At 46.8% G+C, this 27,105-nt stretch overlaps 2 protein-coding genes across 5 annotated transcripts in view; one reads left to right on the top strand and one right to left on the bottom strand.

The window, feature by feature from the left end:
* Positions 1 to 1,261: 1,261 nt before the first annotated feature.
* EIF4H (eukaryotic translation initiation factor 4H) lies at positions 1,262 to 27,002 on the top strand. The gene is made up of 7 exons (XM_084822478.1): positions 1,262 to 1,353; positions 16,228 to 16,412; positions 16,890 to 16,954; positions 17,050 to 17,149; positions 20,224 to 20,295; positions 22,234 to 22,386; positions 24,923 to 27,002. Exons 1-7 carry the CDS (start codon positions 1,295 to 1,297, stop codon positions 25,060 to 25,062), a joined length of 774 nt encoding a protein of 257 aa, XP_084678604.1. The 5' UTR covers positions 1,262 to 1,294; the 3' UTR covers positions 25,063 to 27,002.
* RFC2 (replication factor C subunit 2) overlaps positions 11,211 to 27,105 on the bottom strand; it is a 71,360-nt gene continuing 55,465 nt past the window's right edge. For 2 of the 4 annotated variants that reach the window (XM_084822473.1, XM_084822477.1), the window contains one exon: positions 11,211 to 11,816. The gene's annotated coding sequence lies outside the window, so the exon portion shown is untranslated. Of the gene's footprint in view, positions 11,817 to 26,859 lie in introns of those variants that run through there. The other 2 variants (XM_084822474.1, XM_084822476.1) reach the window with 1 other exon arrangement.

Below are 27,105 nucleotides of genomic sequence, written 5' to 3'. Positions count from 1 at the left end.
TGTTCAGCTGGAATCTGGTTTCCAGGAACTTGAGCCCATTATTCCGTGTCCTGCATTCTGGGATGATCGAGAAGAGATCCTGGCCTTCCTCTCTGTGACAGCCTTTCAAGAACTTGAAGAGCACTTTCATATCTCCCCTCAGTCTTCTCCAGGCTCAACATGCCCAGTTCTTTCAGTCTCTCCTCGTAGGGCTCTGTTTCCAGTCCCCTGATCATCTTCGTTGCCCTCCTCTGAACCCTCTCCAGCTTGTCCGCATCCTTCTTAAAGTGCGGTGCCCAGAACTGGACACAGTACTCCAGATGAGGCCTAACCAGTGCTGAGTGGAGGGGAACTAATCCTTCATGTGATTTGGAAGCTATGCTTCTATTAATGCAGCCCAAAAGAGCATTGGCCTTTTTTGCAGCCACATCACATTGTTGGCTTATGTTCAGCTTGCGATCTACAACAATTCCAAGACCAATGTGCATAATTAGCCCTCCCCATACGTCGAAAAAGGAGGCAGCACTACCTCCTTTTCTTTTCTTTTCCTTTTGTTTCTGTGCATGGGTGCAATGCATGTGCATACTTACCCTCCCCATATGTCGAAAAAGGAGGCAGCATTGCCTCCTTTTTGTTTCCTTTCTGTGCATGGGTTCTATGCACATGCATGTGCTTTTCCTTTCTTATCTGTGCATGGGTGCAACGCACGTGCGTAACTACCCTCCCCATATGTCGAAAAAGGAGGCAGCGGTATCTCCTTTTCTTCTCCTTTCCTTTCTATGCATGGGTGCAACGCACATGCATGTGCTTTCCCTTTCTTATCTGTGCATGGGCGCGACGCTGTGCATGGGTGCGACGCACGTGCATGATTCCCCTCCCCACGTGTCGAGAAAGGAGGCAGCGCTGCCTCCTTTTCTCCCCCTTTCCCTCTCCCCTCCCCCACATTCCAAATCAGGGGCCCATTACCTGCGGTGGGGTGGGGGGGGAGCTTACCCCCCCCCACACACACCCACACACGCCCACCCCTGCCCAGCCCCAGCACGCGCTTCCCCGGCCTGCCTCTCCACGCCTGAACCACCCCGAGGGAACCTCCCTCCTCCGCCACAGGGGCCGGCCCCTGTCGCGCTCCATCCCCCACGCCTTTCCCGTCAGGCGCCGCCGAGGGCAGCCCCGGCGCCGCCCGCAGCGCGCAGGCGCGGCGCGCGCCCCGGCGTCAGGCGGCGCGGCGGGCAGCCCCTCCGCGTGGACCGCTATATAAGCGGCGCGGGGTCCTGCGGCGCTCGCTCGCGCTCGGGAGGCTGAGGCGGCGGCGGCGATGGCGGATTTCGACGCGTACGACGACCGGGCCTACAGCAGCTTCGGCGGCGGCCGCGGGTGAGCGGGGCCGGGCCGGGCCGGGCCAGGGCGGGCGGGCGGGCGGGCGAGGGGCGGCCGCCTCGGGCCTGCCTGGGGAGGGACGGGGCCGCGCGGGGGGCGGGATTGTGATGCCCAGGAGGGGGCGCGGCTGTGGGGGCGCCGCCTGGGTTTTGAGGGGGGAGCCTCTGTCTAGGGGGCATAAGCCCAGCTTCAGGGCGGGGGGTGATGGGGCTGGACCTTGAAATGTGGGGAGGGGGCGTGGGAGGCCGAGGTGGGGGGAGGAGGACTGACCTGGGTTTTGAGGGGGGGAGCCTCTGGGGAGGGGAGGGGGCGACGCAGGGGCTGTCTAGGGGGGGCGTAAGCCCAGCTTCAGGGCGGGGGTGATGGGGCTGGACCTTGAAATGTGGGGAGGGGGTGTGGGAGGCCGAGGTGGGGGGAGGAGGACTGACCTGGGTTTTGAGGGGGGGAGCCTCTGGGGAGGGGAGGGGGCGACGCAGGGGCTGTCTAGGGGGGGTATAAACCCAGCTTAAGGGCGGGAGGGCTCAAGGGAGGGGGAGGGGGCTGAACTTTGAAATGTGGGGAGGGGGCTTGGGAGGCCGCGGAGGGGGGGAGAATAACCTGGGTTTTGAGTGGGGGTAGTCTCTCGCCAAGGAGGTGGGTTAAGGAGGTGAAGGGGGGGTGTGTCTGTTGGGGTGTGAACAAAGCTTATGGGCAGGAGGGTTTATAAGAAGGAGAAGGGGTTGAACTGTGTCATGTGGGGAGGGGGCTTGGGAGGCCGAGGAGGAGAGTGGGAAAATAACCTGGGATTTGGTGGGGGCGTAGTCTCTTGCCGGGGAGGTGGGTTTAGGAGTTGAAGGGAGCCTTCTGTTGGGGCATAAACAAAGCTTATGGGCAGGAGGGCTCATGGGAAGGAGATAGGGCTGAACTTTCAAATGTGGGGAGGGGGCTTGGGAGGCTGAGGTGGAGGAGGGAGAATAAACTGGGTTTTGATGGTGGTTGAGGAACCTCTGGCAAGGGGGGAAGGTTAAGGAAGCGAGGGGCTTCTGTCTATTGGGGCATAAACAAAGCTTATGGGCAGGAGGGCTCATGGGCAGGAGATGGGGCTGAACTGTGTTGTGTGGGGAGGGGGCTTGGGAGGCCGAGGAGGAGGGGGGAGGAATAACCTGGGTTTTGATGGGGGGTAGTCTCTGGCAAGGGAGGGGGCTTAAGGAGGTAAAGGGGGGCCTGTCTATTGGGGCATAAACAAAGCTTATGGGCAGGAGAGCTCATGGGAAGGAGATGTGGTTGAATTATGTCGTGTGGGGAGGGGGCTTGGGTGGCTGAGGAGGGAGGGAGAGTAACCTGGTTTTTTATGGTCGTTGAGGAATGGCTGGTAAGGGAGGAAGGTTAAGAAAGTGAGGGACGTCTGTCTATTGGGGTGCAAACAAAGCTTATGGGCAGAAGGGTTCATAAGAAGGAGATGGGGCTGAACTGTGTCATATGGGGAGGGGGCTTGGGAGGCCAAGGAGGGGCGTGAGGCAGTGTGTGAGGGGAGCATAATCTAGTTTTTGATGGGAGGGTCGCTTCTGGCAAGGGAGGTGGGTTAAGGAGGTGAAGGGGGGGTCATCTATTGGGGTGCAAACAAATCTTATGGGCAGGAGGGCTCATAGAAAGGAGACTGGAGATGAACTCACTTGTGTGGGGAGGGGGCTTCGGAGGCCAAGGAGGGGGTAGTGGTGGTGGGAGAATCTGAGATTTGATTGGCGGGTTAAGTAGCTCTTGAGAAGAGTGGTGGGGTAAAAAGGAAGAAGGGTGAGCTATTGTGGGGGACTAAATAAAGCGTATGGGGAAGGGGTTCATTAAGGGGTTTGGCTTGGAACCTGTCATGTAGGGTGGGGGATGTGTGCATGGGAGGAGAGCTAAGAGGCCTTCTGGGGGAAAGGAAGTCAGAGGAGATCATAATTCAGTCTTGTTCATGGATTTGGGGGACTTTGTTAAAGGAAGGGGTCAGTTTTTCCTTTGTCAGTAGGGTCAAGGTTAAGAGAAGAGTGGGTTGCTGGATAAGGGGGTTCTTGATCTATAGCCCTGGCCCTGGATCCCATATCTTTTCTGGATGGGTAGTGGTGTGTGATGCCAACTATCTTGATGTTGTTGGGGACTGGGGAGGAAAAGGGAAGCTTGTATCGGGGTAAGTGAAGGAAATAGGCTCATAATAAGACCTAGGAGTGAAATCTACTTTTACAGAGGTATTGATATGGAGCTCTATGGTGGATTTGATGTTTGGGGTGGTGGGGAAATTACTTGGGGTTCCAGTGGGCTTTGATGTTGTGGGGATATCTTTTTTCTTTAAGTAGGATCAATGGAATCTACATAAGGGTTTTCATAATAGGATTTGGTTCCGACAGTTGGTTCCGACAATGGAACAAATTGCCCATTCAAGACTAGGCTGGATAGCCATCTATCAGGGATGCTCTGACTTGGATTCCTGCATTGAGCAGGGGGTTGGACTCGATGGCCTTGTAGGTCCCTTCCAACCTTACTATTCTATGATTTGAACCCCAAATTGGTTCTCCTATATGGGCAGGGAGATTGTGATGTTCATATGACATGCTCCATGGGAGCTGGTGGGGATTGGAGGAAAATATCCTCCCCCCCATAACTAGTGTTGTGTAAAGAAAATGAGGATCTATAAGATGTAAATACAGTGTGGAGAAGGGATCATAATAAAATCTGAGTGTAAAATCTCACTTTGGCCATATTTCTTTCCTAGTAAGTAGGGATTGGAAAGGGAGGGGGGGCTTATGACCCCCCCCTTTTTCTACTTCTTATTTAGTATAATATTAGCAAGCAACATAACAAACCAAAGTGCAACACCAAAGATCTGCTTTTCTGAGCACACCTGCTCGGGAGTAAATCCCATTGAGCTTAGTGGGAGTTACTTCTGGACAGTGTGCATGAGATTTGCCTGTGAAGACAACAGCTCAATACAGCGTATAAGAGAGAAATGTTTCTAGCACAATAACTGTGTGGGTAGGGGGTGCGATGGGGCTCTAGAGTTATCAGCTTAATGGCTGGCTCCAATAAGAGTCATAAATGTTTACCTACAGAGGGAAATTAAAAGGTGTAGTTGGTTAATGACAAACTATATAATTATTGTTGATCAATAAAAGTAAATTGAGAGATTTGGATGGCTTTGCAATGTGTAAATCTGGGTTGTCTCCATGACTTAGATCTTGGAGCTTTTAAAGTCACTTTGGGTAGCCGTTTATACTGCCCATGATTTTTATTTTGCTAGCTAAAATTATATTAAAAGGTGTGGAGGAAAGGGGTGGGGGAGATCTGTAGGGAGTAAAGAATATATGGATATATGACTATCTGGGTCTGAAATCTCAACTATGATTTTACTGACTAGCCTTAGGCAATCATTGAATAAGAGGTTGGTTTCTTTCTGTGCTTAGAATTTCTAATTCTAAGAATTTCTGTTCTGTTCTGCACAGAGGTTTTCTATTTTCTCCTTCCCAACTTGCCTTTAACTTTGTATGCTATCATTGTAGGCTGGGACTTTGTGTGTGTTTGTTTAATTTTGTTGTATGCCACTCTGGAAAGTATAGTTGAAAAGTGGTATATGAATAGAAGTAGTTAATAGCTTTTATGTGGTTTTTGAGGGGTCACATGTTATCTCAGTAATTCTTATAACGACCCTGTTATATAGATCAGTATTATCCCCATATCGCAGCTACCTTCAGAGAGTGGTTTTCCCTAAGGTCTCCTCTGCCATGAACTCACTTGGTGACATTTGAACCAGGGACTCACTGATTTGTAGCACCAAGCAAACCAGTCTTCTCTTGGTCTCTACTTTAAAAAAGTACTCCCAAAGAATCAATATGTGAAACTGCCTCGCTTACCTTTACAGATTTCCAAAAGTAGAAGGGTGCTGTTCAAAAAAGGCGGGGGGAAAGGCTTTAATAACGGGCAGCTAAAAAGCCTTATGTGAAGTGTGGTGCTCACAAGGCCTTCCTCATCAGATAATCATAAATGTTTCTGCTAGAAGACATGCTTTCCTTCTCTTACCTATCTGCTTTCTATCTCCTGGTTCACATGAGGAGCCACCATGCATTAATTTCCCTTTGGGGCTTTGCATTGTGGCGGCTGCCATTCTGAATATTTGGGGCATGATGGGGGCGCACGGTAGCTTCCCATGACATGCAAACCCTGTGAATGGGTTGCTCGGGTGGTTGACAAGTCACCCAGAACCCATGGGCTCTTTTAGGGTTGTGGGCGTCTTGCCAGCCTACCCTCGCCAGGTTTGCACATAATGAGAAGTTATGGTGTGCCCCCTCCACACCCCCTCCACGCCCCAAATGGATGCTGCTGCCACAATGAAAAACCCCACAGGGAAATTCACCCATGGTGGCTTCTTGTTACATGTGAGTCAGGTCTGTATCTTCATGGGGTGTCACTTAATCTGTCTATCTTACAGGGTGTTTGTAAGGATGATAGTGCCACCAATGTAAGTATTGCTTTACAGAGTAATGCAAGTAAGAAATAAAAAAGTCTGTCCCCCAAGGAGCTTGCAGTCTAAATGTTGATCATGTGGGGCAGAGGAAAGGTCAGTGGAATTACAGCAGAAATAGGGACTGGTAATAGGCGATCTGCGGGAGATCCTTTCACATAAAGAGCCCAGAGAGCTAAGACAAAGTTTCTTTTACAGTGTGGAGGTGAATTAAGGGGCTAGGTAATAAGAGCTTACACTTCTATGGGAAGGGGAAAAGGAGAGGAAATCTGTGAGCACTCATTTTGAATCTGGTGAGACTAATGGCCTGTCTCTAAGGCCACTCATTTAGAGGTACTACTTGTTGTATAGGACGGTTCCTCATATTTCGCTCAAAATCTTTTCTCCTGCAATATTTATGCAAGATTGCCTTTTATTAACACAATCTGGAAGTTTTGTGGAAGTTAGCTTTGCCCGTTGGATGTTAGTAGCCTATAATTTCCCCAAGATCTGTCAGGCACCTCATTGACCATTTGGGCTAAATCACCACTGATGAGAGCTTGTCAAGCATCTTTGTGCCACAAACTGGGAACTCTCCGGCCATAGCATCCCTAGCCTTCCACACTGGTTGAGCATGGGAAAGGAACAAGAAAAAGGCAGGGAAGGTCTAATTGTCAGGCAGTAGGGCAATGTCTGACTCTGCAGGAGTGAGGGAATACAAATGCTCGTTTGTATGTAAAATAATTGCTGTAGGAAAGGAATGTTTAATACCTGGAGCTTCCTTTCAGTTCATGTTTCACCAGAAGGGGATGAGGGGTTGTTACAGCACAGGGTAAAGTTTGGGGACTCCAGTATAAGGCATAACTCCAGTGTGGATCCACTTCCATGGGCTCCAGGGTCTGTTCACTAGTGTTCTTATTTAAGGCCTCCTGAAGGTAGTAGGGTAGCAAAATCCTTTGGAAATTGGATGAGCTGCCTTCGTAAAAATGCAGATTATTGTGGCTATAGTGGTCATGGATGGCTTAATTACTGAAATTATGTGGGTTAACTGACATGCATAGCTTAATTTGGACTTCTAATACCTGTGGTATTAAGCTTTCTTAAAGCTGTGGCTTTCTCAAGCCTGAAAGAGTGGTGGTGCTTGGCCTTTTCAAAGGTCATAACACATGTTGATAGCCATTTTGCTATGTTATCACCTGCTAGTTGTGTCATAGTTCCTTAAGTTTCACTTTCCTTTATTAGCAAACTGACATAAATCTCATTTTGAAAATTCATTTGCAGCCTTTCTATTAGTAAAGTTATATCCAGCTCAGAAAAGGTTTTGGTCGACAGCAAAATATTTTTATTCTGTTCTGCCAAACAGGATGCTGATGGACTGCAGCCAGTTTGAGGTCTATTACACAGGAATGGCTAAAGGAACTCCTGCACCCACATCAAATGGCCTGCATATAATGCCTTTCTCTGGGTTCCATTGGACATGAGACAGGTGGTGACCAGATAGGCAGTTTTGGCTGTGGTGCCCTGTTTGTAGAACTCATTTCCCAAGGAGGTCTGGCCTTTGTTACCATTTAGTTATCAGGTTAGGGTTTTTTATTTGCTCAGGTTTTTAGATATGTTTTATTTTAATTATTCTGCTTTTATTGTAGTTCTAGTGGATGTTTGTTTTTTGTTGACCCAGTTTGCACGTAACAACAACCCATGGGTTGTCTGAGCCACATGGGAGTGAGCAAGAATGCTTCGTCCTGCCATTCACCACTTCTGCTTTGCCTCTGGTTTAGAAAACAATCCAGGTGTGACGTGTGAACCCAGAACTCTGGGTTATTGAGGGGGAAATAACCCAGAGTTTTAACACATTAACAAACCATGGGTTAAAACCATGGGTTGTTTCCCCCTCAGCTACCCAAAGTTCCAGGTTCACACATCACATCGAACACTCCAGGAACAGAGCGTTCCTGGGTTGTTTTCTAAACCAGGTGCAAACCAGAAGTGGCGAGTGGGTGGAAGGCAGCACGCTTGCTTGTTCTTGCATGGCCTTGACCAACCGTAGATTAATTAAGGGCACAATCCTGTACATGTTTAGACAGAAAAAAAGTCCTAGAATTCCCAGAATCTTCCAGCCAGCATTGCTATTTCCCCCTCAATAACCCAGATTACCGAGGGTTTTTTTCCCTTTGGTCTAAACCAGAGGCAAAGCAGAAGTGGGAGTGGGCAGGAGGAAGTGTTCTTGCTCACTTTTGTTCTGTTTCAACATGCATAAGATTGCACCCTAAGTAACCCATGCAAACCGAGTCTGTGTATGTTTATGTGATTGCAAACTGCCCTGAAATCAATTGATACAGGGTGTATATACATTTTTAAAATACATAGTGTACTGATCCATCGAGTGTTTATATTGTAAATGGGTATGTTAGCTTTATAAGCTACTCCAGCAATTAAAGGAGGTGGCCTTTTTCTGATAGAGAGCCAGCCTGGGTAGTAAGACTTTCATTTTGCTCCCTCTTTTCTCATCCTTCCTTAATGACATTGAGTTCATAGCTGGCAGCTGTGGCTGTACTAACGAGAATATAATGTTGGTGCCAAAGATGTATTGGGATTTGGAAGTGTATCTCAGCCATTTGCATCAAGACTGACGCTCAGCAGGTCTTGATCCAGGATCACTGACTTTCCCAGGCTAGACCAGAGCCTATAAGGCCTGCATGGGACTTGGGGAATGTTGTCTTAGAATGATCTTTTGTTTCCAGTTAACAAGCATGAGCCTTCCAATTTTGTCAGATGCTCTTGTGTTGTGGCAGTGATGACTTGGTTGTCCTCCTCAGAAAAGCTATATTTTAAAATAGTGTCGCTGTGTAAGTTGCTGGAAGCAAATGAAGTTCACAGACAGACATCTGTGTAGAAGAATTGTTAAGGTTCAGTAAAAGTAGGTGCTTATTTGGATATATTGTGTCTGTTTCTATTATTATAAATGGCAGTGCTCACAGGCTGTATTGGATAATTTGCCTGTTGCCTCTTTCCCATAACATTTGTCATCTCCACCGTGGTGGACACCATCCCTGGCCAAACTACTTCCTAAATGTGCATGTATGCAAATGGTCATAAGGAAACACGACAGTTGGGATAGATGGGTCAGTGGGAGCATCCAGGAAGAGTCTCTTTATCCAGGGCTCCCAATCATGGTGTTGAGGCTGGCTCACCAGTCAGCGAGGTTGAATAACTCTTATAAATTGGTGCATAATGTACCATCTGTCTCACCTTCATCTACTTATGTCCATCCAGCACTCTGCTGCCAAAATTATTCACTTCTCTTGTCATTCTGACTGTGTGAGTCCACTCCTTAAATCCCTTCACTGGCTTCCTGTCTGCTCCCAGGTCCTGGACACGCTGTCTTTCCCCTCAAAGCCCTCCATGGCCTTGCCCCTCGTTATCTCTTTGCACTTGTATACTGACACATCCCTTCTGTGACATTCTCTCATCCAGACTTCGGCCATCCAAAGGTCTCCGATTCCCTGAAATGACTCCACCCATTTTCCCTTGCTGCCCCTTTTGCCTAGAACTGCTTCCCAGGATGCCTCCATGTGACTGTATCCCTTAAGTCTCTCAAAACTCATTGTTTCCAGGAAGCCTTTGGATCATCCCCCTAGTCCAGCTTCTCCAACCTGGTGCCTTCTAGATGTGTTAGACTACAACTCCCAGAAGCAGCTGGCTGGGGGATTCTGGGAGTTGTAGTCTAGCACATCTGGAAAGCACCAGGTTGGGGAAGTCTGCCTTAATCACTATCCCTTATTGTGACTAAGCCAAAATATGTGCAATTGAAGTAATCACTGCTGGCCTTAACATTCTCCTGCTTACCGAGGCCTCCATTTCCCCCTTCCTCTGTTGCTTCCCTCTGTCTGTTTTAGATTATAAGCCCCTTGGCGTAGGAACCTGTCATACCTGCTTTTTGTGAAGCTCCATGTGCATCGATGGCACTGTATAAATAGTAAATATGACAATCTTTTGAGTGTCCTTATGAAAGCAGATGAATCAGTCATAAGACTGAGATGAGCAGGCGTCAGTTCTATAGTCACCCTTCATGAAGTCAAACCATCCCTCCGTAGGACTGGTGGCATGTTCTGTCAGGCTGTTTCCTGTGTTAGGTTGGACTTGGCAGAACTCATTACACCTATCTGTGGCTGGGTAAAGTGGAAAGGAAAAGAGACAGAGCAAGAAAAACTTCTGTGGATGAATCTTATTCCATAACCGTTTAGCTGTCCGGCTCCTTAAGACAACCTAACTTGCCCCCACACTCGTAAATGTATGCACACAACTGTGAGTTCAGACTGCTGGCATTAATCTTATCTGCAGGGTGTCTTTGATTGCAAGCATTATTGTATGGCTGGATCTCTGCACATCGTCTTTTCTTAGTGCCGGGCCTACTGGTTTCTCTGACCTTCAAGAAACTGAGCAGGTTTAGGTAGAACTGATCTGTACCTGGTAGAGTAGAGCCTCTCTAAACAACCCTCCCTGACACAGCACCCTTATGCAGCCTTGCAGATTCTTGGTGCTTTTCAGATAGTGTTTCCAGGAAAACCTGAGATTCTTCAGAAGTTTCAGGAGTTTTAATGAAGATCAGAAACAGAGGACAAGCTTTCTGTCTGACAGCTTCACTATAGTTGCCAACATTCCCTTCCCATTCCTGTGCATTCATCGGGGAGAGCAGGGCATGTTCTAGGGTGTGCTCTAAGTCTAAGCATCTTCCTACGTTTACAGATTCATTTGTATCTTGCACCTTTGACCATAAAAAAAGCCCTCCAGAGCAGCTGATATAGATGTATAAACTCATCAAGCCATATAAGTAATTAAACTATTAAAGTATAAAAACAATTCAAGGACTTAACAGTTCCAAATGCAAATCAACAGCACACTCTAGAAAAGGCTCCAGAATCTATGGCAGATAAAACAAGGTTTCTGCAATGGATCATCAGTACCCTAAAGGTTTTCCTGAGGTTTGAAATCCACTGAGCCGAGGACACACTCCTGTGCATATCTACTCCGAAGTCATTCCTCTTGTGTTCAGGGAAGGTAACTCCCAGGTTGTGTGCACACAGCTGCAACCGGAGTACTGTTTCACTTCTGGGTGCCATATTTTAAGAAGGATGACAAATTGGAGCATGCCCAGAGAAGGGTGACGAGAATGGTGAGGGGTTTGGAAATCAAATCCTATGAGGAACGGTTGAAAGAACTAGTTATGTTTAGCCTAGAGAAGATAAGATTAAGGAGAGATGATATTGATCAAATATCTGAAGGACTGTTATGTAGAAAATGGAGCAGACTTGTTCTCTTTTTCCCTGGGGAGCAGGACTAGAACCCATATGTGGAAATTGCAGAGTGGCAATAAACAATTATCTAGGCAATCTGACACCAAGTTCATAGGGAAGAAAATTTAATAGAGGAGGCCTGCTAAAGTACCACAAGTGATAAAAGATTCCATGGCAAAAATCAAAACCAAAAATACACATATTCAAGATCATATGTGTTACCCTTGGCACCCTTTAACCACCTTGTTGTGCTTTCAGTCAGGATGGTTCAAGGGTAACTTTCCCACCCATCCAGTGTATGGGATGCTCAACATAATGAAATGAGTGTGTGTACAAACTTAGTGACTTATGTTTGATGTAAAGCGGTGTTTATCAGCTACTCCAGCAGGCTTTCAATTAGGAGTGCATAAATCCACTCCATCATCCTGAAAGATATTTGGAACTAGGTAGCCCAACCACCTGGCTCTGTCAATTGACATTCAAGACTAAGATGTTGACGGGCAGTTAAAACATGACATACCGCTAGCTACATGCAGCTGTTTATTCACTTTGGAACAGGGGCACTCAGAAAGTAGATTGAGATCTACTGGTAGATCTCTGGGTAACTTGCAGTTAAATCAGCAAGGATTTTTGACCCCCAGTAGCTTACGTACCGACCCCTCTTTCATGGTTGGCCTTCTGCTAATTGCTTATCTCCCAGCTTCAGTATTCTTCACCTGTAAAATATAAACCAATACTAGTTGGTTGCCATTGTCCAGACAGTTTTAGACTCCCAATCTGTAGCAACTCAGATGTAGATCTGTATGTGTATATTCAGGTCATTCCAGTGTCTGGCACATAGGGCGCAGTGGATAACGGGTACCGTTGCAGGAGTCACCATTTTGTATCTAGCTCCTTCCATCACCACCTTGGCAGTATTTTGCATAAATTGGTGGGCCTTGGGTCAGAAATGAAGTGCATGCCACAGACCTGAAGTCTGTGCCACTTTTGCTTTACGGACCCCTCAGCTGTGGAATGACCTGCTGACCTTTGAATGTTTTTAAGCGTAATTAAAGATTCTGTTATTCTGGCAGGCCTTCGCTTTTTAGAACCCTTATTTGTCCTTGCTGATTGTTATACACAGCTTCTAGGCTGTGTTTTGTTTTTGTGTGTGTAATTTTGTTTAATTTTGTTTTGTTTTGTAATTTTGTTTTGTTCTAGGTGACTCTGCACATCGCCTAGAGTATTTTGTATGTAGGCGGGTTATAAATTGAATTAATAATAATAATAATAATAATAATACACAAGCCATTGGTTACTTAGCTTCAGCCTTCCCAAAAACACTTTTTTCTGGTTCTTATTTAAAAAAACTATTCTACAACCAAAGTAGAATCTCAAAATTTAATCTCAAAATATTTGTATAATGCTTCTGCCAGGGCAGCATCGATCTTAGATAAGTGGCACAGCATTGGTAAGAAACTACTACATGAGCACAAAAAGCCATGAGTTTCAAGAACAGTATAAGACTATAGATCCTACAGCACAGAAGGGGAAGAGGGATAACGTTTGAGTCAGGACAGTACCTGAAGAGAAACTAATAAAATGCTTCAGATGCTGTATCAGTTCTGCCCTTTGGAGTAAGTCGCAGTTTGTCTTCTCTTCACCTGATCAACCTGATTGCCTAAAAAGTAACCCCGTGCCTTGGATACCAGCTGGCCAAATCCTCCCCCTTGCACGCGGACACGCGCGTGCGCGCGCACACCCCCCCCCGGACCCTCTTCAATATGGAAAGCTAATATGGAAGAGATGCAGAACTGCCTAGGCAAATATCCAAGTAGTGCTATGAGAAAATCAAAATAATGCCTTTCAAGTCAGCTAGGCTTAACTTCCATATTCTGCCCATTTCTCTAAATTGACCAAAACCACTCGCACATTTAAATACATGTTGGAGAGGAAGAGAATGTGTAAGAGACTCTGTAGCTAAGGAATTGCAGTATGCAGTGGGCAGTTTAAACCTGTACTTGCAAAAACATATTGCATAGAAATCTATCCATGTTTTGATCCCCAAAGATGTAGGTAAGGAAGTGATGGTGTTAAGGCTGTATTTAACTCCAGGGCTGAGCACAAGATGCATATCTACTTTAAACCTTTAATTTTCCACAGATGTGTCTGTCATATCATGACCTGTGGCTTAGGCAAATTAAATGTAATAAGTATACAACCTTATGTCTTATCTATCCCCAAAGGGCTTAGATGAATGTACCCTTCTACAAGAGGAGGGTGTGTACACATGTTTAAAATTTAATGAAAAGCTTCGCCATCCCCCATTCCTGTTCTTGACTCCAGTCCAAGAAAGATCATTCCCAGCCTCCACTCAGTGCAATATTCCCAATTGACTCATGTCTCTCTCCCCAAAACATAAGCTTCGTTTCATCTCAGTTGGAGTGAGAACATTTTGTAGTCTTGGGCCTTGGTCTTTTAGTGTTTGCCTTACGGAATACCAGCAGCTCTGTTTATGCTTGACTCGGTTTCTCTCCCTTTAATATTTGAATTCAGGTGTGTTAGAGTGTTAACACCACATTGGTTTATTGAAATTGTAGTTCTCTCTTGGTCAGTTTCATGCCCTCCACATGTTTTGGACACCATCCCTGACCAGACCATGTTTGGGGCTGCAGTTCAAACATCTGGAGGGTCCCAGGGTGGAGAAAGCTGCTCTTGGTCCTAGTTAATGCTTCAAATGAGACCCCTCGTGGAACATGTGCATCTTTGTTGGTGTCATGTCCTTTGTGGATCTGTCACTACCCCGTTGGGAAGTTTGTGAGCTGTTTACATCCATGTCTGGAGCCAGCCCCAACAGCACAGCATGCATGACAGACTGGACAAGAAGAAAGTACTGTAAGGTTATGGAAGGAGAAGGTCCTGCAGAAGCAAGAACATCTCAGTTCCCCACAAATTGGAGATGGGTTATGTCACCTTAAGGGAAACAGACTAAAAGAGCAGTTACCTTCATTGTTTATAATGCACTTTGTCCTGGATGCTCAAGATGGATATAAACCATACACTAAACTTAGGTATATTGTCTTTGTCCTCCAAGGAGCTTAGAGTAACATTTTAGCCTTGCAACAGTTCTGTGAGCGTTGGACTCAGAGCTCCTCAGTGTGTTGCATGGCTTGGGCATGGGAAATTCAAGCCTTCAACCCACTACACCCTACTGATTCTTATTGTTTATCCACAGCAATTGGAAAGCAGACACAATGCCTTGATGTAGCTTCTCCAAGATGCTGATGTTTGGCCTTAGTCAAATTTCCAAAAGCAGGGTATTGCCTCATAGAGGCTGCCAGTCTGCTGCATTTTTGCTTGCCATGACAACTGCTGCAGCACTCTGGCAAGTGTGAAATTAACCTTCCTTTCTGCTTTGGAGCTGCAAAAGTGGGTGACAATTATTCTGGCACCCTCCCAACAATCAAGGTTGGGAAGAAGGCTCGGAGTGGTTTCAGGGGCAGCTGGAGTTCCTTGGCAGCACAGGGCCAAACCAGCAAACTCCAGAACAGGGAGGGGAGATGAAGACGGGGGCTTTTTTGGCTCCTGCCTGTACGTGGAGAGCGGCAGGAGCCTGTCTGCCATGAATTTTGGCTTGACTACCAAGATCAGCCAAACACTGTAGATTCCTAGAGACTGCTCCTTAGTGTGGGCATGGTTTTTCAGTACTATAACTGTTCTGTCATCTTCAAAGTCACAGTGGGAAGGAGGGTGGTGGCAAAGTGTGTACAGCTTCATTGACCAAAACTAGTGTTTGTAGTGGGCCTAGGAGGAAGCCGTCTCATGGTTCTTACATGTGGTTCTGACCTTCAGATGTTGCCACAGTGATCTGGATAGATAACTTCTACTCGATGGTAGTGTAGCTACTCACTGATCATTTTTTTGATTGATCCTACTTCGGGAGCTGCACATAACTGCGTTTGCTCAGAGTAGGGCTAGAGTGTTTAACAACGTGATCTTCACTATTTTTCAAGCTGGAGGCACTTTGGCTCCAGGCATGACCACTGAGGACACTTTGGGGCCTTTCCTGGGCCGTAGGGACCTCTCCTCTTCCCCACCCAGGTCAAGCGGTGACTCTCTGCGCCAGGCTCGCCCGGAGGCCTTTTCTGGATTCTCATCCCCTTCCCCACTGCGTATCATCCAGGCGAGGCCTCATCACACTCCATCCATCACCAGGCAGGCAAATCCCGCCAGGCTCACTTGGTCCTTGGATTGGGATGGATTTTTTTTTCTCATCGTCAAGCGCTCTGCTCTTCTCAGTGCTAGAAAACCTCCCAGCCAAGGTCCACAGCGCTGTCTGTCACCCACACATTCAGTTTTGCCTCCACTTCAAACATCTGCACAGAGCACCTAGCCAGTCACGTTGCCCTTTGTCTCTTGGGCTCCCCCCCTCCCCAGCTTATTGGCTGCTCATTCCTGCTTTCTCCTCATCCCCCGCCCAGCCACTTACAGCTGCGGAGCGGCAGGTCTCCTTGACTCCCCAACCTTCCATCACAGCAACTGGCTCACCGCTGAAGCAAGCAACAAGGCTAAGTTAGCGAGCCTCTGCTGAGACTGAGCAGACACTGCAAAGAGCGGGAGGGGAGGCGGGGAGCTGCACTTGAGGCGATCGGGAGTCACCGGTGGCCTTCCAGCCTTACGGGGAAGAACACTGGATTAGCTAATTAAAAGGTGTTTGAGTAAAAACATGCCCCCAGTTAATCGGGCAACGTGTCAGTTTAATACAGAAACTCTAGCGTGCAGGCCCAGCTTGTTACCCTTGTCTTCCTCCTCTCCAAATTTGTGTATCTCTCCTGGCTATACTTTCAGTGTAGGGTCCTTAAGGCAAGAACCTGTTTTCCTAATGTTAAATCTGCAACTGACATCACAACATTATATCTCCACCTCCCATCTCTACCTCCTGCCAATCTCCGGAGAAATAACCCTGCCTTGAGAGTGCATCTGAGTCTGACTTGGAAAGGGCTTAGCACCACAAAATAGCTTTTCCCAACTTCATCTGTTTAAGGACCAGATGGTGCTTTAGTGCAGTACAGCTGGAATATGGCTGCCACCGCTTGATCCTTTAGGTAGCATTCTGACATAGACTGTAAATCCTGTCCTTGCCAACAGGTCTCGCGGCAGTTCTGGCCCTGGCTCACGTAAACAGAAAGAGCTTCCAACAGAGCCCCCCTTCACAGCATATGTTGGCAACCTCCCTTTCAACACAGTCCAAGGAGACATTGATGCCATCTTCAAGGATCTCAGCGTAAGGAGCGTGCGACTAGTCAGAGACAAAGAGACAGATAAATTTAAAGGTAAGTGCTTCCATGTCTCCCCTTTGTGCTAAGTTTGGAGGGAGTGGCAGCTGTCTTCCTCTGGGGGTGCCAGCTTTTGAGTACATGTGCCACCTTAAGTAGCTTCAAATGGTATCATACCAGAGGCAAACTTGGGTGCGGAGTTACAATGGCTGTGTGTCTTGCATTGGCTGCAGCAGGCTTAGCAAGGGGGCTAACTAAAAAGCAAGGTAATGAAACAGGCAAAGGTCGAAGCACAGGCCATCAGTCAGATACGTGGAGTCAGGCTAAGGCAGGAGTGGCCAAGATAGCAGGCAGAGGTCAAAACGCAGGCAGGCAGGCAGGCAGGCAGAGACGTTACCCAGTCCAGAGGCAGAGTCACACAGGAGTCCCATGCAGGAGGCTGGAAGCAGCTGGGTTTAGATCACAGCTTTCCAGGGGCCAAGTCAAAAAGTTGGTTTCTAATCAATCCATCTTTATGTCTTTTTTGTCTTACAGGATTTTGTTACGTAGAATTCGATGAGGTTGAGTCACTTAAAGAAGCTCTGACATACGATGGAGCAGTAAGTATGCGACTTCCGTAAAATAGCATTTGAAGAACGGTAGCAGCGCTACTTTGCAAGCAGTAAGACTTTTTTCCCCCCTTCCCATCCAACAGCTTTTGGGCGACCGGTCGCTCCGAGTGGATATAGCCGAGGGCAGGAAACAAGACAAAGGTGGCTTCGGTTTCAGAAAAGGTGGCGGCCCAGAAGACAGAGGTGACATTTTAAATGGTTGCTTTTTACACATCGCAAACTGGAATGGCTGCATTAGTGCCGCCTTGAGCAGGCCTGTCAATGCGCGTAATCTGGAACACCGTGGGAGTTCCTTCAAGTATTTACAGAAGAGAGGGTGTGATGGGCAGGCTCAGAGCCAGGCAGATGAGATGGAAGGAGTTTCATATCTTTAAGGGCTTCAAGGGAGGAACCTTGAAACAAATTGAAAGGAGGGAGAGCAGGGAGCTCTTAATCCCAAGCACTGTTATTTCAAGGCCCAATAGCCACAAAAGCAGACTAGAGTCTGTGAAGATAGAATTAAGAGGACATGTGAGAGCCATCTTTAAATATTTGGGGGCGCTCCTGTAGATGATGGAGCAAACTTGTTTCCTGTTGCTTCAGATTTATTTCATTTTTATACCACCCAATAGCCGAAGCTCTGTGGGTGGTTCATCAAATTAAAACCACAAAAATACAACAGAAAATATAATAGATTAAAACTACAGAATAAAAATAAAACCAGAGTAAAACCTAGCAACAGTGCAGATATTTAAAATGCAATAGCAGATTTAAGACAGCAGAGGATGTTAGGACCAATAGGTTCAAATTACAAGGAAGCAGATTTTGACTAAGGATTAGGAAGAGTTCTTTGAAACCAGAACAGACTGCCTCAAAAGTGGTGGACTTTCTGTTGTTGGAGGTTTTAAAGCAGACGCTGAGTGGCCACCTATCAGATGCTAACCGCTTTGAGACCCCTTCCAACTCTTTGATTCTCTGACGAGAGCCTGGCCGCTTTCCTGTCAGTGTGAGCACACTCATATATCGTGACTAGCTTGGAAACCTGTGAAACCTGGGCTGGAGATCTGGGTTTTGATCTGTCTTCCTGTATATTGTTGGCACAGCACATGTGAGAAATGGGAGGGACCATTTTCCCTCTGCTTCCTTAGCAGCCGCCACATGTAAATGGTTTGCATGTCCCAGAATTTCACTCTTCATTCTTTTATTTTCTTTTTGCGTGGAGGTAAATGTATTACTTAACCCAAGGGCTGGGGAACAGGTGGCCCTCTAGATGATGTTGGACTCCCAACTCCAATCGTCTCTGACCACTGGCGATGCTGGCTGAGGCTGATGAGAGTCAGAGTCTGCAACAACACCTAAAGGGCCACAGGTTCCTATTCCTGCTTTAACTCTCAGTGTTTTGAAAGGGGTCTACTGGTGTTGTGCCACTGTACAAACGTGGGAGGTGACCTTGCATTTCTTGGCTCCAGTAGCGTAATAGACAAACACCGCTTTATTGCACAAAATGTGTTGGTGTGGAGCTATGCCTGGTTCTGACATACAGTAGTTATCCTAAGTAACTAGATTAGGCGTACAGTTTAAAACTATTTAGGATGACAAGATAAACATGACATTTCTCGAGGCTCAACCTCTAAAATAGGAATGAGCAGGCAAGTCTCATTCTTACCTGCTCATTCTTACCTGTAAGTGAACAAGTTAGCCTCTTTGAACGTGTGTTTCTAGTAACTTCAGTGCGCAATGCTGGATTCGTTAATCAACGTAGGGTGCGATCCTGTGCATGTTTCGACAGAAAAAAATGTCATACAACTCCCAGCATGCCCCATCCAGCCATGGTAGCTGAGGAATGCTGGGAGTTGTAGGACCTTTTTCTCTAAAGTTACATACAGTTGTGCCCTAAATCTCAGCTCATGCTGCTGCCTCCTTTGTTCTACAGAGCTTTAGACTTGCACGGCAAGTTTTAGAAGAGCCTAGAATTTTAATTTCTGTGGGCACCTACTTGTGCTCTGCCAGGCAGAAATATCCAAAGATAATTCAAGGCTGGGCTCTCCTAAACTTGGGGTGGACGGGCTTCAGGCTTTATTTTGTTTTTTACTGGGACACTGTCAGCCAGAGCCAGACACAAAATGTTGGCTCAGATGGTGAGGTCAATTATCTAATGCACCTCATGAACTGGTGTATATAGAAGTCTCTGTGTGAGTTACTATAGATTAGCAATTCCAATACACCACTTTAAAATTGGCCAGGAAAGCGGAATGAAGACCTGGTCAAAAGCAACCAATTAGTACTCCTGTTTTACAGATGAGCATCGATGGGGCTGAAAGATAAACAGCACAAGGCCGGCCAGCCATCCCACGGCAGGTGTGTGTGCCCCCCCCCCTCTCATTGGAAGTCAGAAACCTTTGGAAATCTACTGCATACCACCCAGAACTACCAGCTATGACCGTATTCTGTGTTCTGCCCATCCCTGTCCTAAACTTGGTTGCAAGTCTGGAGCTCTCAAAAACAAAGGAGGCAGCAACATGTGCTCAAAAGCTCTTCTGCTAGACTTTTATTAAGACTAATTGATTAAATAAACACAGCCCTCTGTTCTTTAGGTCATGGAACCAATACAGCTACTAATATTTTTTAAATGGTGTAGTTTGTGGTTGATAGAAACACAGCTACTAATATTTTAAAGATGGCATAGTTCATGGTTGATAGAATTGTTGGGCCACAATAAAATAACTTTCTTGTGTAACTCATGCCAAGAGCCTTGGAGTTGCTAATGCTCTACCTCATAGCTTGGGTAACTCTATTGGTCACAAGGCTGAATGCTCCAAAATAGCAACTGAAATGTTCAGGTGGGTTCTGTTGCAGAAAATGCGCTGCTTTCCCAGGCTTAATGGACCACCTCTGCTTCTTGGCATAGTCTTACGTCGTAAATGTTTTAAACATGGCGCAGCTTGGGGAAACAAGGAAAGCTGCCTTGAAACGTTTGCATTTCCTGAAGATGCTGGCACTTTGCCGGTCTCCTTATTGCAGCCCTCCTTGCTCAGGCCTAGATGAGAGCCCCCTTCTTTAATAGCTGAACGTGCTATCCTTTCCCAGGTCTCAAGATGCCAAACCCACCTCTGATCTCCTCATGTTCTCCTGCAGAATACAGTTGCCTGGTGTTAGAGAACATGAAACCTGTTCCGGGCTGTAATAATGCTGGCGTTTTCCACTCATTGGAAGTGGAATCTTCTAGAACTTCCCGCCTTCCCTATTGACCCGTGCTTGCAATGTGGCTTTCTTTTTAGGCATGGGCGGAGGTCCACGGGAATCACGAGGAGGTGGATGGGATTCCAGAGATGACTTCAATTCTGGAAGCGGTATTTCTACTTTTTCATATTTTTGAAATCTTTTCAAAGCTCTTCCTTTAAAAAAAAAATCTCCTTTTGCCTCCCCCTGTCCGACATGCCTGTTATGTAAATCGTTATAAGGCGGTCTGGTTGGCCAATAAGGTGGAATTCCAAAACATTGACTGGACATTTTCCATTTTTGAAGATCGTAGCAAAGGTTGCAAGTGTGTTTACTGTTTTCTTGCGAGAATTGCGGTGTCTGTGGCTAGGCACTGAGCAAAAACAATGGATTCCCTGAAGACTGAGGGCATGAAAAGGGTGTTTGACAAAGCAAGTGTGCTTCCTTTCGACCTGAATCACCTTTAGAAGAACCTGGCTTGATCAGACTTGTAAAATTCTGCGTTGCTCTGCTTTGTCATTGGTACGACTGTGCGTCCATCTGCCTCTTTCCTTCTGGTACATCCAGCAATTCTGAGTCCTGTAATAAACGCTTCAGGCTCGCTGGGTAAAAAGTAGAGTGGGATAGATGAGGTAGCTTATTCCCCCCACCCTCACCCCCACATTTGCAAGGTTAATAATTTTCTTATCCAGTTTGCCTTTCTGTTGAATACGACAGATTACTATTTCTTTCCTCTTGTGATACAACCTGTGCCAGTTGGGAGGGAAAACGCAAATACGGCATCTCGGATGTGTTTATGCCCGGGCTGCAGGACTAACTTCTCTCTGAGCATGCTCAATAAGCCAAGCAGAAACTGCTCAAAGTGGGGTGTGTAGTCTTGCGTGCCTTTTTCCTTGCACTATTTATCACAATGTAGCACTTAATCAGCAAAATAGGGGTTCGTACAATCCAGCTTTCTAGCAACCTTGTGCGAGGGTTCGTGTTCCCATAGTGTACCCATATTACACATTGGTAATACACATTGTTCTTCATGGTAGAGGTTGGACTTGGAACCAGATAGCGAGGGCCAGCTTCTAGGCTAGACTCTTCAGTGCTGGGAGTGTTTCATAATGGGTAGAGGCTGTAAGATAATCTTGTGCTCAAAGACTTTGTTCTTCCCTGTCCTGTCCAGCTCCTGGTAAACCTGGGCTGCTTTTTTCTTGTTTTCGATCTTTCCTTTGGCCATGATATTTTTATACTCAGCTCTGTAAGTCTGAGGTCTAGATATCCTTCTCTAAATAAAAGGTGGGAGTTTTAGCATCTTTATACAGGCATTGGTACATTAGTGGGTAGAGATTGTCCTCTGCCCTAATTAGCTGCAATCAGGTTTGCCCACTTTCCTGTCAGTCAGGAGACCTTTTCAGTGTGTTTTCTGCATCCAAACAGCAGCATCAGAGCAGCTCGTTCCCAAAGCAAAGCGTTCGCTTCAGACTTGAAACTCGCCAAAAGCAGCGGGATCCTAGTGGAATCATGATTTCAGGCTGTAGCAATCTTACATTTGTATCGCAGCTGATAAGTGTGAATCTCTGCTCCCTTTTCACTTTGTCTCCCTTCATAAGGTCTGTATTCTATTTCTTTAAAAAAAATCTTTTGAGGCAGCTAATGAATCAGTTAAGACAAGTATATAAATAACATTACTGACACATTTTTACAACACACCCAAGACAAATGGCAAAGCCACAGCATGCAATCATTAAGTGAGCAGTGATGGGAACCACATATACTGCATGATGGAAGAGCTTTTTACTTCCAATGGCCAGATGTATGAAAATGGCAGTGTGCTTCTTGCCTGCTTGTAATATGATCATCTTCTAACCAAACCTGATAGGAAGTCTAGAGCTTTCTGGTCGTCGTTCTTAACTTAAATGCTTCTGTATCCTGGTCAACCGAACGCTTGGCTCATCCTTAAAATACGGCTCTGCAAGATGATCGCGTGAGTTGGCTAAACCATGGATGACTTGGCTTGGTGAGCAAGGCTTTGCTGGGTTCAGAGACATCCGGAGAGCTGATGGCCATGTCCCTCTTGGCAGGCTTCAGAGATGATGACTTCCTGGGAGGCAGAGGTCGAACACGTCCCGGAGATCGGCGAGGAGGAGGTGGTCCACCCATGGGGGGCACCGGTCGCTTCAGGGATGGCCCTCCACTGCGTGGATCTTCCATGGATTTCAGAGAGCCAACAGAAGGTGAGCCCTCTACATTGTGGCTGAACTGGATTGTTACTGCTCACCAGTCTAGTGACCGACACTGGCTGAGTGCTGTTGCATGGTCTGAAGTGCCCATGTTCTCTGTGTTCAGTACTCGAAAGTAGCCCAAACCACATCATATACCAGTATCCCAGTGTTCTGGCCGTACCTGTGTATATTCCAACTGGAGAAACAACATGCCAGTTTAGTTTCAATATTATGGGGGGTTTCCCTCATCCTTCCTCCGAGGAGTTCAAGGCAGCATACACATGACTCCCCCCACCCCATTTTTTTCCTCCCCACAACCCTGTGAGGTGTAACATTGTCCTGCCATTCCAACCCAGTGGTATTTTCAAGCAGGTGAGGGATGTTCCAGGTTCTGTCCACCTAATTAAGAGCAGTTTAACAGTGGGACAGACTGCCTCAGGAGGCGGTGGCCTCTCCTTCGTTGGAGGTATTTAAACAGAGGCTGGATCACCCTCTGCCAGAAAAGCAGTGGTTACGGGAACCTTGCATGGAGCAGAAGGTTGGACTAGCTGACTTCCAAGGTCCCTTCCAATTCTATAGCTCCCTGGTAGGAGGCTGGAGTGGGGGGTTGTAGGGCTGTTGGGTGAACACCAGACAGAAGGCAGCATTGGGGCTCAAGCTTTCCTGAAGCAATGTGCTTACTCTAGAGCTCTCCTCCTGGTAAAGCACACTTGGCTGTGTCCTCTAAATCACACATCCCCTCGCTGGAGCCGAAATTCCTCAGCCCTGGTTCACACTGAGGTGGTCAGCCCATGTCAGACAGCCGGTGACAACTCAAATGATGGAGTACTTCATACCCAAACTTTCCTGCACCTAGAAAACTAGGATATCAAGGAGAAATGAAGGCTAGGAAGGCCTTGTCCCTGACATGCAGTTTTTCCTCTGTAGGAATTGGGCCTATTGCCTGGATTAAAAAAATCTTAGTTGATGCATAAAGTTGTGTATGAGAAGCCATAATTCTAATGAAAAGCACATTTTATTTTGGTAGTCTGCACATGTCATAGCAAACATCTTGGAAGAGGCATTTGCACAGGAGGGGATGCCTCTTCTGAGGTAGCGTTTGGCATCTTCAGTTTCCATAAGTGCTTATATTGAAATATTTGCCGCTAGATTAATCGGGGGCACCTTTTTAGTTGATGAGACTGTTTCACCAATTAATCTGACTTGGTCAGCCAAACCTTGCAGTCAGAATTTGCAGGGAGCATCCTTTGCACGCGTCTCCACCAGTACTCAGAAGTTCAGGCAGTAGTTTCTCATCTTGGTGAAAGCAAGGCCAGGTCCCAAGCAGTCCTTAAGTCTTGGTATGCAAGTCCATTGCATACCCAACAAAGAAACACCCCCAACAGGCACGCCTTCCCTCCTGCCATTTATTCTTCTGGTGTCTTGACTTGGTGAACCGTTTGGCACATGTCAGCAGGACATCGTGCTGGTATGATTTTTTGGCCACTGGAGTCTGTTCTGCCTCTCTCCCCCCCCCCCCTTGCCCGTTTTATGGGATTAGCTGGCGGAAATGTTTTCAGAGCAAGTAAGACCGCATGGTGGTAGCTACTTCCCTTTGTTCCTTGGAGAAAAGGTGCATCTTAGAAGATCGCTGCACGCGGTTCAGTCTCCAGATGGCACTTGCAGAGTTGCTGTTTGGGCTCTGCTAGGCTTGCCCTTTGTTTATGGCCCTCTTCAGCAACGGGGAAAGTTGTTCATGTCGCAGGCTCTTATGTGTGAAGGCATGAGCTGGCTTGCTTGAGTCCTTCCCTCCTTGTGGAGTTTTGTTGCCAGGTTAGAGGAAGCAGTCTTTCCACTCCGACTGAGCTTCAGGATTACTTGAGCTGATGGTTTCTAGTGCAGAAACTGTGCTGCCTTTCGAGGTATACAAGACTTTCTTAACTTCTACCATATCACACGAGGCTTGGAAAAAACCACTCGAGGTGGTAGACGTATTATCCATTGCCTTCAGCAACGGAAGGCCAGCCTTGCGCGGTCCTGTCTGCCACAAGGTGTATAGCAGTGCCATCTAGTGGCTCAGATGCATAGCTTTTCCACGCAGAAAGGACTTTGGTCCATGCAACCTGTCAGGGTCCCCCCAAACCGACTTGATGACGCTGTTGTACCTCTGTTGTGATCGCGGGCGGCGCTCTGCCTGTGCCATTCCAGAGTAGCAGCCACGGTAAAGAGGGTTGTGTGGCCCCTTAAAATGAACAGATTTGTAGTGGCGTAAGCCTTTGGACTAGAACTGATATACATAACATGTATCTTACCCAAGCACATGCAGGGGTAGTGGGGTGGGGGATGTAAGTAGGCCCTTCCAGCCCCACTGCTTACCTTGTGTCTGAGTGCATCTGCCAGCTTGAGGATCACATTGCATTTGACGTGGGCTTTCGGCCACAACAGCCTAGGCCATAATTTGTGTGTTAGTCTTTAAAGTGCCACAAGACACTGACGTATGTGTGCGTGTGTGTTGCTTCTCTAGAGTTTGCGAGCTGCGTCTCATACCGAAACGTTCCTTCTCTTGCAGAGGAAAGAGCCCAGCGGCCCAGACTTCAGCTCAAGCCTAGGACTGTTGCGACCCCCCTGAACCAAGTAGCCAACCCCAATTCTGCTATCTTTGGTGGAGCCAAGCCAAGGGAGGAAGCAGTAAAGGGAGAGCAGGAATGAGCTTGAGAGGGCAAGAGTGGGGGAACGGGATTGGGGGAGGGACTGGGTGGGGTTGGGAGAAAACGCAAGACAGCCCAGAGTGTCTAACTGTGCTCAGAACATTAACCCTGCGGCCACCATTCCTACCATCTAACACTTGTCCTCCTTGAAACAGAAATGGAAAAAAACAAAACAAACCAGAGCTTGTGAATGCATGTCAGCTGTTAACAAGTGGTTTTTAGTACGTTCTTGGCTTTGCTGTATCTAGTGCCTGCATTGTCTTAAGTTTCTCCCCCCAATTTCCCCACATCAAAATCCCAGCACAAATGGCTTTGGGCCAATAAAGCGCTGCCCTCTTCCATGGATGTGGACTTCTCTAATCTGAGGTGCTGCTTCACCTTTTCCTGACTCCCTACTTTTTAGACATGTCAGACACGGCGTCCGTCTTGCTCCACGTTGTTCCCTTCTGCCTTCTACGGTGCGTCCGTGCCCACTGCATGCTTACCAACCCCCCCCCAGTGGCCCTCTACTCAAAAGAGTGGTGGCCAAGCGGAAGCCATCATAGAGTTGTAGAATACAGCCCCTGTAGAACTAGCTTATGCAACACAGAGTTAAATAGGATTGCCACCTCCTAGCCATTAGGCACTTTGGAATATATATCATCCATTCCCCCCCCCCCCCCCGCCAAGGCAGCTTAAAAAAGGTTTAAAACAGCCACAAGAGAAAGGAGAGGCCATCCGACTCGAGCGCTACCAGCAGCACACAGGCCTCTGTCTGGAGCTGGGCCAGTGCGTTGGCAACTAAACTTTGAATGGAAGATGCGGCCCTCTGCTTTCTCATCTTGGCCTACATAATTCTCACTTTCGCTCACAGCTCGGTGCTATGAAAGCTTGGGCCTATTATAGCACCCAGGACAGTTTCTTCCAGCATTTTCTTGCATTTTTTTTTACATGTTTGCTAACTGCTTTTTAACTAGTTTCTTAAACTAATAAAGTTTATTTTTTTCTTTTTCTTTGGGGGGGGGGGCTCTGTTTTGAAGGAAATGGTGTCTACATTTGCCACTCTGGCATTTGGTTCTGTCTCAACTTGCTTTGCTTTCATGGTTAGCCTAAACCTCCCTTCTCCATTTGAGAGTCTCTCTCTTTGGGTCGTAGAACCCCGAATTGGTACCTTAACAGCCTGGTTCGCTGCCTTCCATAATAGAGGCTCATTGCCCTCACCTCTCCATACCTGATGAATTCTGCTGGAAAATATTTGATGGAGTGAGGAAGTTTCAGGGAAAGGAATACTGAACAGTTGTGCGAACATGAAGAGGGACGTGTCACCTGTTCACATGTCCAGGTTATAACTTTCAGTGGTCAGTCTGGGCAGTGTGTGAACACATGCAGTGCCTGACACCAGTGTTAGGGTATCTGGCTGTAGCTTTGATACAGGAAGCAGAACTGGCGATGGCTGGTATGTGATTCTTCCTCTCCCATTAAAATGAGGCATGTCCGATGTGTAAAAACAGGTCCCAACTTGAGGAAGGAATTTGCAGACCAATAGCCAAGGGCAACATCATTTGGATAAGGAGAATGGATATTACATTGAACATAACACCAGTCTCGACAATTTACCAAAGAGGAACACCTCTCTTCCTGCCCCTCCCCACATTTCTGAGAATAAGAACCATTTGCCTAACACTAATTTTCTTTAAGACATGCTTTGTGTGTCTGTGTGGTTGTGTTCCAAATGAAATCCATCCAATAACCTCTCTTCAATTCTAAATATGGAAGAACCAAGATTTTAAGAGCAAAAACGAGACTTCCAGGCAAGGCTCACTTATAGTCAATCCATTTGATTTTTAAATGTGTAAAGATAAATCTCCAAACACTTAACACATTCTGCTTCATGACAAAAGTAAATTTATGGATATGGTATTTTGTGAATGATCTTTTAAATAAAGAAAACATTAAGTAATATTTAAGGCTGGTCTGTGTTGAAATCTGTTTGCAGTCTGGGGAGAGAAGTGTCATCAATACTGGTAGACCTGTTCCAGGCAGCTGAACTTTTTAGAATGAAAAC

Source organism: Heloderma suspectum, chromosome 16 (assembly GCF_057233095.1).
Source record: "Heloderma suspectum isolate Gila_16-S chromosome 16, 16-S_ref, whole genome shotgun sequence".
NCBI classification, from domain to species: Eukaryota; Metazoa; Chordata; class Lepidosauria; order Squamata; family Helodermatidae; genus Heloderma; species Heloderma suspectum.
The sequence above is the reverse complement of the archived record's forward strand: the minus strand, read 5'-3'. Positions and strand labels throughout refer to the sequence as shown.